General features: G+C 33.5%; 2 protein-coding genes across 2 annotated transcripts; both read left to right on the forward strand.

The window, feature by feature from the left end:
* The first annotated feature begins 398 nt into the window (after positions 1–398).
* LOC115956279 (exopolygalacturonase-like) lies at positions 399–2,484 on the forward strand. The gene is made up of 4 exons (XM_031074704.1): positions 399–536; positions 660–971; positions 1,463–1,975; positions 2,116–2,484. The coding sequence occupies exons 1-4, from the start codon at positions 399–401 to the stop codon at positions 2,341–2,343; spliced, it is 1,191 nt and encodes a 396-aa protein (XP_030930564.1). The 3' UTR covers positions 2,344–2,484.
* A 5,038-nt stretch (positions 2,485–7,522) lies between these two features.
* Positions 7,523–9,707, forward strand: LOC115956280 (exopolygalacturonase-like). The gene is made up of 4 exons (XM_031074705.1): positions 7,523–7,582; positions 7,708–8,019; positions 8,540–9,085; positions 9,283–9,707. The coding sequence occupies exons 1-4, from the start codon at positions 7,523–7,525 to the stop codon at positions 9,532–9,534; spliced, it is 1,170 nt and encodes a 389-aa protein (XP_030930565.1). The 3' UTR covers positions 9,535–9,707.

The raw sequence follows: 9,707 nt of genomic DNA on the forward strand, positions 1-9,707 counted from the left end.
TAAGCTATTACCTCACACTGTCACACATGGACCATTAACAAAAAAGAAAAAGAAAAAAAAAAGAAACTAACTTTATCTTTGGATGGAAGGAGATAAAGGGAGGGAAAAGAGGAGGAGAATAGAAGATGATTAAAAATAATTTTAGTACACTCTTGCCACTTTCGCCTTAATTCTCCTATCCTTCCCCTTCATTTCTCTTCATTCTAAAAATAGCATATATCGTAGATTTGTGGTGGGCTCAAGTGTGAGAAGATAGGATAATTTAGGAATATTGCTGAAAAATTATTGTGCATTCTTTATTGTTAATTTTATTCCATTTTTACCTACAAAAATTCATTATAAATACTGAAAAACCATAACAATCAAATAGCAGCAGTAGTAGTAAAAGTAAAAAAAATATGGGTTCAATATCAGTTATTCGTTGTGTTTACCTTATGTTCTTATTAGCATGCACTTCTGAAGTTGGGTTAGGAAAGACAGTTTTTAATGTGATGGAAGATGGTGCTATTGCCGATGGAAAAACTGATAACAGTGAGGTAATTTTTGCTCAAGAGAATTTGGATAATCTTGAATCTTTTCTTAGGTCAGCAGCATTGAAGTATATTAACAGAGCAATGTAATTGTTTTATAATTTTGTTATTGTGTGTTTGTCTCTGTAGGTTTTTGAAAATGTATTTAACAAAGCTTGCCAATCTGAAGGAAAAAATATTGTATTAATCCCACAAGGAACATCTATGTTGCGGCCTATAGTGTTGAAAGGCCCATGCAAGGGCCAAGTGGAATTTCAAATCATAGGAACCCTACAAGCTCCTACAGATAAAGCATCTACAATTAATGTTGACCATTGGATCACCTTCCAATATATAGACCAGTTGATACTCGGCGGTGGTGGAAAATTGGATGGCCAAGGTCCCTCTGCTTGGGGTGACAATACTTGCAGTAAAGATCCAAACTGCAAATCTCTTCCCATTGTAAGTTGTTTCAACGAATCCTTCTTAAATTGGGCTAAAAAATGGTGTTGCCCATAATCATGTGTTTTGTCTTGAATCATTCATTTTTGCATCCTTTGGTTCTTTTCATCCAGTAGACTTTTCTATAGGTCGTATAGTTTCACATTTCCATAATCTATTTTTTTTCCTTGTACTTAGAAAATGTTCGTTTGAAAAAATGATTTCATTTTCTTTCCTCATTAGAAAAATTTTCAATCCAATTTCTTTCTTTACTATCTAATGTTTTGTGGTTGTGTTACCCCTTTTTAAAATAATAATTATAATTATAAAGAAATTTACTTATTTAGCTTATTAAGCTATTAGGTACGTCTTATTTACTTATTGTAACAATTCCCTTTTGTTATATATATAATAGGTCAAATAAACCGCAAAATTTAATCAAAACACTTTAAATTGTAATTGTGTTTGAGATGCATATTATTCACATTGTGTTTTTCTTTTATGCCTTCCAGTCGTTGAGATTTGATTTTGTCACCAATTCAAAGATTACTAGCCTAACTTCAATCAACAGCAAGAATGCCCACATGAACCTTTTTGGATCCAAAGGTATAGAATTTCATTACATACATATAATAGCACCCGAAGATAGCCCCAATACCGATGGAATACACATTGGTTCATCTAGCAATATTGAAATCACGGATTCGACAATAGCCACGGGAGATGATTGTGTATCAATGAGTCCTGGTTCTAAAAACATAAACATCAGGAACGTAACATGTGGCCTTGGTCATGGAATTAGTGTTGGAAGCCTTGGTGGGGGACCTAATGAAGAAGATGTTAGTGGATTAACAGTGACTAATTGCACCTTCATTGGCACTCAAAATGGCTTGAGGGTCAAAACATGGGCTAAACCTTATCCAGGCAATGTTTTCAACCTTACATTTGAAGATATCATCATGGAGAATGTCAACAACCCCATCATCATTGATCAACAATATTGCCCATCTCGCAAATGTGAAAAGGTACCAAGCTCTTTTACAAATGATTTTACATACGCTTGTTCCTTTTGCATAGGTTTTTGGTTTATGTGACTATTTTCTTGATTAAATCATATGTTATATAAAACTTCTTTTACCATGTTGGTGATCTTTTTTATCTACAGGGTGACTCCCAAGTTCAGATTCACGATGTTAAGTACAGAAACATTAGGGGCACCTCTAGTTCAAAACTTGCAGTTGCTTTTGATTGTAGCAAAAGCAAACCTTGTGAGAAGATTGAGCTCGACGAGATTAACCTAAGTTACCATGGTGTTGAAGGACCTGTGGTATCCTCATGTGTCAATGCCAAAGGTATTGCTAATGGTTTACAACAACCCCAATCTTGCATATAGCACTCCTAGTTGCAGCACCTTGCTTGAAATCAAGACAAATTGAAGATGAATAATCTAGCACTCTTAACCTACATTCTTTTGACAGTATATTGTTTTGTACTTGATTTGAATGCTTACCTACAAGAAATGTTGTAGGCGGTGTATTCCACTTCGTATTTGTAAATTGTCAGTTGTTTTGAAATTTGATTCTAAAGAAAAGTGCCCTTGAAATTTTAAGGTGATGTGTCCATTCTTTGTATAATGTGGACTGCGGAGTAAATAAGTAGCTTTACTTGCATGTAATAATATCTTATAGGAAAATGGCACTAATCTCTCCTAAAGTTTTCTATAATTTCACTCTTATTCTTTTAATTCTTTTGATAATGTGGTGTAAATAAGAGTTTTTTTTGGTTGTGGGGTGGTTTCTGAGTTAGTTTTACACTTCTAATTAAAGGAGAAAACTTCCAGGTGTTTTGAAGGGGAATGATTATGCTGTGTTTTATCACTTTATGTGCCTAAAAACATCAACCACTTATAAATTACTAAGAATCCTCTCTCTAGTGGGATTTAATATGTTTTTACAACATTAAGTCCTCACTTAAAAAGACTTACGGTAAGTTTGGTAGACTATAATAGACATTATAATATAATAGTTATTCCTATGGTTTAACTATTTAATAATTTAGTTATGTTTTTATAACAATAAATAGTCATGTCTTATGAATAATCATTCTTTAAAATGATAAATAATTATTTATCTCTAAAAAAGATGTAGTGGCTATTTCTTAATAGGTTTATTAATTTTTAAAATTAACATATTTCCAAATAAATAAATTTTCTATATGCACATAACAGTTATAAAAATTAAAAATCATAAAAATAACTAATCTCTCTTTTTCAAATTAAAAATATTATCTTTTAGAAAATATAATTATATGAGTAAGATATTTCCTAAAATATATCTTAAGTTTGTTTTAAAATGCTTTCATTCTATTATCTTCAAGATTTTATTATTGTGTTGTCACTAAACAAATGAATAATAATAAGCATTACATTACATTGTCTTGTATTTGTGGTAATACTTATTCTATTCTTATGTAATTACCGTTACAGTATACCAAACATGCTTTTATTAATCACAAAAAACCTCTAAGTCACTTTACTTATTTAATTATTCTAATATTAAAATAAATAGCCCCACACTATTTTTTTTTTCATACTCTAATCCATCTCGTTTTTGTGTTTGGTAAGGTTGTATTATTATTATTATTTTTTTTTTAATTTTTTAAAAGCATGGAAATTTGAAAGGCCAAAAATTACTTCATGTAAATTTATCCTAATCCTTGGAGGATAAGAGAAAATAAACAGGGGGTTTTTATATCTGATTCCTATATATAAACCAAAGAGCTTGATTCTCTTATTCAAAAACTCTCCCAACCTCATCGAGAACCCCGCCATATTATTCAAGTTTATATATACAACTTTTGCTTCATATACATTCCTCTTTTAATACTAATCTCTTGCACCTCTCTCATCCGTCCTTTATTAGCTATTTAAAAGCTTGTTAGAGCAATAGTAGAAGCTTACTTATATTTTTCTCCCAATTTGTTACTTGCCCTATTTTAGGTAACCACTTTCCCTTTTCACCAACCTTAGATTTCTAATTCTAAAATATATTTCATTTAAATGAGTAACCACATTAGATTCCCTAAATATAGGTAACCACGGTAGCTTAAATGGTATGGGTAAGTTGAAGAGTAAGCAGACGTGGAAGGTTTTTGGGTGTTTGGTTGTCTATATTAACTCAGTTACCCATTTTAGGTATCTACTACCAATTCTCTTAGCTTTCTAAAATTATTGTAAAGTTTTGTTGTGTCCCTGTCATTATATAATTATGGTATAACGTATAATTCATTCATTAAAATTTTCTAAAGATAATATATTAAGTTTAGTCATTTTCAGATAGCCAAATGAAATAATTGTTGAGATGGTCAATATTCTTCTAACTTGAGTCATAGTGCATTATGTTTTCCTAAATTTTCTTCCATACAATTGAATTTTCTAAGTTTAAAATGCATTATTAAAATATATTATTCTCTTATCTTAACTAATCAAGAAGTTTTGGTGGGGACAAAGAGGAGACCGAAGGAGGATTCATTGGGTTAAATGGGAAGATATGACAAGATCAAAAATACTAGGTGGAATGGGCTTTCGAGAACTCGCTTTGCACAATGATTCTCTCCTTGCAAAGCAAGCATGGCGTTTATTGCACAATACCGATTCACTATTTTACAAAGTTTTCAAAGCCCGTTTTTTTCCTAACACGACTATCATGGAAGCTACTGATTCACGGATGGGCTCCTACGCTTGGAGGAGTATCCTACATGGTAGAGATGTTTTACAGAGGGGTGCTAGATGGCGGATTGGTAATGGGCAGAAGATTAAGATATGGCAGCACCATTGGCTGCCAAGGAAGCATCCACCTTATTTACCGGAGTGTCCAATTCAAGACTTTGAGGATTCAATGGTAGATACACTCATTGATCCAATGAGTAGGCAGTGGGTTGAGGAGCTGGTTGACGGTCTTTTTACAAGGGAGGATGCCGAAATAATTAAAAAAATTCCTTTAGGCCAAGCTTCAGCCGAGGATACTCTGTTTTGGCCCCATTCAAGCAATGGTGTCTACAGCTGTAAATCCGGCTACAGATTTCTAAAGGAAGAGGCAGCTGCTCTGGGTGATGTTGCACAAGATCATCAAAACAGGGATAAGCATATTTGGAAGAGCATTTGGTCTTTGCATACACCACAAATGGTGAAGACCATGCTGTGGAGGGCCTGCCGTGAAGCTCTGCCAACAAAGCAAGCCTTAGTCCGTCGAAAAGTCATTGAAGTTTCAGATTGCGAGCGGTGCTGCAACTCCACAGAAAATTTCTTACATGCTCTGTGGCAGTGTCCTGAACTGGACCCGGTGTGGGAGAATGCGGAGTGGGGTTTCAGAAGTTCAGTGCAGTTCTTGGATTTCAAACAGCTATGGTCGTGGTTGGTTATGCAAAAAAAGGATGTTGAATTGTTTACAGTAACCGTATGGATGATCTGGAACCAGCGGAATAGAGTAAGACTCAATATTCCAGCTGAAAGTCTTCACCAACTTGCCCATACCGCCAGGACGTGGCTACTGGAATTCCAAAGGAGAAATGCAGGTCACGTACCTCAAGTTCAACAGGAAACACGTCGGACAAGAAGCAGGTGGAAGCCTCCGAGGGATGAGTTTTTGAAAATAAACTACGACGGCGCGATCTTTCCAAACGAAAATAAATCAGGGATAGGCGTGGTGATAAGAGATGGAGATGGTGAAGTGATTGCATTATGCTCGAAATTGTTGCATCAAGCCTATAGTAGCAGAGAGGTGGAGGCGATGGCAGCTGTTACAGCCCTTTCTTTGGCATCAGACATAGGAGTTCAACAAGCCATATTAGAAGGAGACTCACTGGAAATTTTTAAGGCTCAAACAGAAGATTCGGTCCCTTTAGCTCCATTTGGTTTATTCATAGATGAGGCGAGAAGTTTATCCTCACAATTTGTCAAATTACTTTACTCTCATACTTTTAGAGAATGTAATTCTTTAGCTCATGGTCTGGCTAGACATGCCATTGGCATACCAGATTTTCTAGTGTGGATGGAGGATGTCCCACCACATCTTTATTCTGTAGTTCATGCCGATTTAAGAGGCACTGTTCAATAAAAAATTTCGATGTTTCCCCTCAAAAAAAAAAAAAAAAAAAACTAAAATTTAAAGAGAAATTACACTTTACCCCCCTAAATTACAACTCCTTTTGTACTTTACCTTCCTAAACTATATTAAAGGCATAAAAGATAGAATTTACAATAATTTATTAATCACAGTTGCTAGGGACATCTAAATATTGAGCCACTTAGATTGTGTTTTTGATATGAACCAGAATTCTCACTTCCAAAACAACCAAGTAATAATCCAAACTAAAATCAAACCAAAGCCATATGAGAGAGAAAGAGGATTTATAATGGAGAAATAAAAGAACACAACACCATTTGCTCAAAAAAAAAAAAAGAAAAGAAAAGAAAGAAAGAAAGAGCACAACACCAAAACACCAAATGCGTCAACCCTAAGTGGAGCTAAAAAAAAAAAAAAATTATCAACCCAAAAAGTACAAGAAAGAATAAAAACCCACCAAAGGGAAAAAAATTTGGTAGAGAGAGAATAATCTCCTTTTTATGTGTGAGAAAAATATGAATTGAGAGGGAAAGAGAATATCAAATTTATAGAAAAGAGCATGGGAAGAAGGAGAACTAAAAAAGAAATAAATAAAGAAAGAAAGAAAGAGATGAAATTAAGGTTGGAGGAAGAGTAATGGTGAGGTGGGAAATAATGGAAAGAAAAAAAAATATAGATGGAAGAGAAAAGTTAGAGAAAGTGTAACGGTAAGTTGGAATATTCGAGAGGAGAAGTGTCTAATAGGAGACAGAGAGGTTTGAAAATAGCTAGCTGATACGGCGCAATGAAAGAATATAAAAATTAATTACTGAGCTTCCTTTATTATATTGTAACATTTCATTTGTTTCAATGGAAAACCTTATATGAAGATAGATTATGCATTTTCTAGTGTTTGGTATTACTATGTTGAAAAAATAGGTAAAAGGAAAACTATCTCTTAACTTCTCTTATTTAGCTTGCCATAAGAGAGAGTTATTTCCCAGAAGTCTTGGAGTGACATAGAAATGGAAAACAACTCTATCTCATGCCAAGCTAAATAAGGAAAGTCAAAAGATAGTTTTCCAACTCATTTTAAGATTGCTACCAAACATGGAAAAATGATTAATTTTCAAGAAAATGTTAATGTCGAAACAAATGGATGCCAACATATGAGAAATGTTGCCAATTGTGGTGGACACGTGTCATGTGTGAGGTGGTAGGCTAATTTAGGAATATTATTATTAAATTTTTGTGAAATTTAGTTGTATCTCTAGTTTTAGTATTACTCTTATACCATTCTTATCTATAAAAATCATTATACAAGCAGAGAAAAAAAAAATCAAGCAGAGAAAAAAAAAAAAAAATCAAGTAGTAGTATGTGAAGAAGAAAACATGAGTTCAATATCAACTTTTCATTGTGCGTACCTAATATTTTTATTATCATGTATTTCCAAAGTTGGGTATGGAAAAATGGTTTTTAATGTGATGAACTATGGTGCTGTTGCCGATGGAAATACTGATAACAGTAAGGTAATTTTCACTCAATAAAATTATGAAAGCCAAGAATCTTTTCTTGAATCAATAACATTGAAGCGTTTTAATAAAGATATGTAATTGTTTTTCAAGTTTGTTATTGTGTGTGTCTGTCTTTGTAGGTTTTTGAATATGTATTTAACAAAGCATGTCAATCTGAAGGGATAAATCTTGTATTAATCCCACGAGGAACATATATGTTGTGGCCTATAATGTTGAAAGGGCCTTGCAAGGGTCAAGTGGAATTTCAAATCAAAGGGACCCTGAAGGCTCCTACAGATAAAGCATCTACAGTTAATGTTTATTATTGGATCGCCTTCCAATACATAGACCAGTTGATCCTCACGGGTGGTGGGAAATTGGATGGACAAGGTCTCGCTGCTTGGAATGTGTATTCTTGCAATGTAGATCCAAACTGCAAAGCTCTTCCCATTGTAAGTTCATGTTTCGAAAGTCCATCTTAAATTGGGTTAGAAAATCGTGTAGCCCATTATCATGTGCTAGGGTCATTTGTCATGAATCATTCTTAGTTTTCTTTTTTTCTATCCTTCTACCCAATAGACTTTTCTATACGTCATATAACTTCATAATTCTATAATCTGTTTTTCTTTTCATTGTACTTACATTATGTTCTTTAAAATCTATTAAAAAAAAAAAAGAGAGATTATGTTTCTTAAAAAAATATATATCAATTTCTTTCCTCTTCAACTATAAAATTTTATCAATTTTACCACATAATTTCTTAATGTCCTATCTCCAATGTTTTGAAGTCTGGTTACTTTTATTTTTTTAATAAATTGACGTATTTGGTATATTTATTTATTAGGTATATTTGATTTGTTAACTTAGTGGTTACATTTTTTTTTTTTAAATACGAATTGTAAACTTATTTAAAACAATTCCCATTTCACAAAATTTAATCTGAACACTTTTTAAATTTTAATCCTGTTTGAGTTACATATTATTCACATTGTGTGTTTCTTTCAGTCTTTGAGATTAGATTTTGTCACCAATTCAAGAATCAGTCACCTATCTTCAATCAACAGCAAAAGTGCCCATGTGAACGTTTTCGCATGCGAACATGTGAGATTTGATCACATCCATATAATAGCACCCAAAGATAGCCCCAATACCGATGGAATACACATTGGTTCATCTAGTAATATTGATATCTTCAATTCAATTATAGCCACCGGAGATGATTGTGTATCGCTGAGTCCTGGATCCAAAGACATAAACATTCAGGACGTTAAGTGTGGCCCGGGCCATGGAATTAGCGTTGGAAGTCTTGGCGGGGTACCAAATGAAGAAGATGTTAGTGGATTAACGGTGACACATTCCACCTTTATTGGCACTCAAAATGGCTTGAGGGTTAAAACATGGGCTATGCCTTACTCAAACAATGTTTTCAATCTTACCTTTGAAAATATCATAATGGAGAATGTCGACAACCCCATCATCATTGATCAACAATATTGTCCACTTCGGAATTGTAAAAAGGTACCTAGTAGCTCTTGTTCAAATAAAGTTACATATGCTTGTGCTTTTTGCAAAAGTTTGTGGTTTGAGTGAGTCTGGTCATAACATATTGGTGCTTTTAGACTCAATTTTCTGCGTTAAAGTGGGACTATGTTTGATTAAAATGTATGTTATATAAAACTTGATTTACCATGTTGGTGATATTTTTTTATCTGCAGGGTGATTCCCAAGTTCAAATTCGCGATGTTAAGTTCAGAAACATTACGGGCACCTCTAGCTCAAAAATTGCAGTTGCTTTTGATTGTAGCAAAAGCAAACCTTGTGAGAATATTGAGCTCAACAACATCAACCTAACTTACAATGGTGCTGGAGGACCTGCGACATCGTTATGTTCTAATGCCAAAGGTATTGTTATTGGTCAACAACAACCCCCATCGTGCATATATCACTCCTCGCAGCACCTTTATTAAAATCAAGACATGAAGTTTAATACTTCAACTATTTTGACAATAGTGCTTTGTGCTTGATATTAAGGCTTATCTACAAGAAATGTTGTAAGCGGTAATGTAAACTTCGTATTTGAAAATTCGAAGTGTCTTTGAAATTTGATTCTAAAAAATAAAATGAAAAATTGCCTTTGAAA

Source organism: Quercus lobata, chromosome 8 (genome assembly GCF_001633185.2).
Source record: "Quercus lobata isolate SW786 chromosome 8, ValleyOak3.0 Primary Assembly, whole genome shotgun sequence".
NCBI lineage: Eukaryota > Viridiplantae > Streptophyta > Magnoliopsida > Fagales > Fagaceae > Quercus > Quercus lobata.

Coding starts and splice junctions, on each gene's coding strand:
- LOC115956280 (XM_031074705.1), top strand. CDS start 7,523: ATGGTTTTTAATGTGATGAACTATGGTGCTGTTGCCGATGGAAATACT. Junction 8,020..8,539: donor ACTGCAAAGCTCTTCCCATT/GTAAGTTCATGT, acceptor ATCCTGTTTGAG/TTACATATTATTCACATTGT. Junction 9,086..9,282: donor CACTTCGGAATTGTAAAAAG/GTACCTAGTAGC, acceptor TTTTATCTGCAG/GGTGATTCCCAAGTTCAAAT.
- LOC115956279 (XM_031074704.1), top strand. CDS start 399: ATGGGTTCAATATCAGTTATTCGTTGTGTTTACCTTATGTTCTTATTA. Junction 537..659: donor GAAAAACTGATAACAGTGAG/GTAATTTTTGCT, acceptor TTGTCTCTGTAG/GTTTTTGAAAATGTATTTAA. Junction 1,976..2,115: donor CATCTCGCAAATGTGAAAAG/GTACCAAGCTCT, acceptor TTTTATCTACAG/GGTGACTCCCAAGTTCAGAT.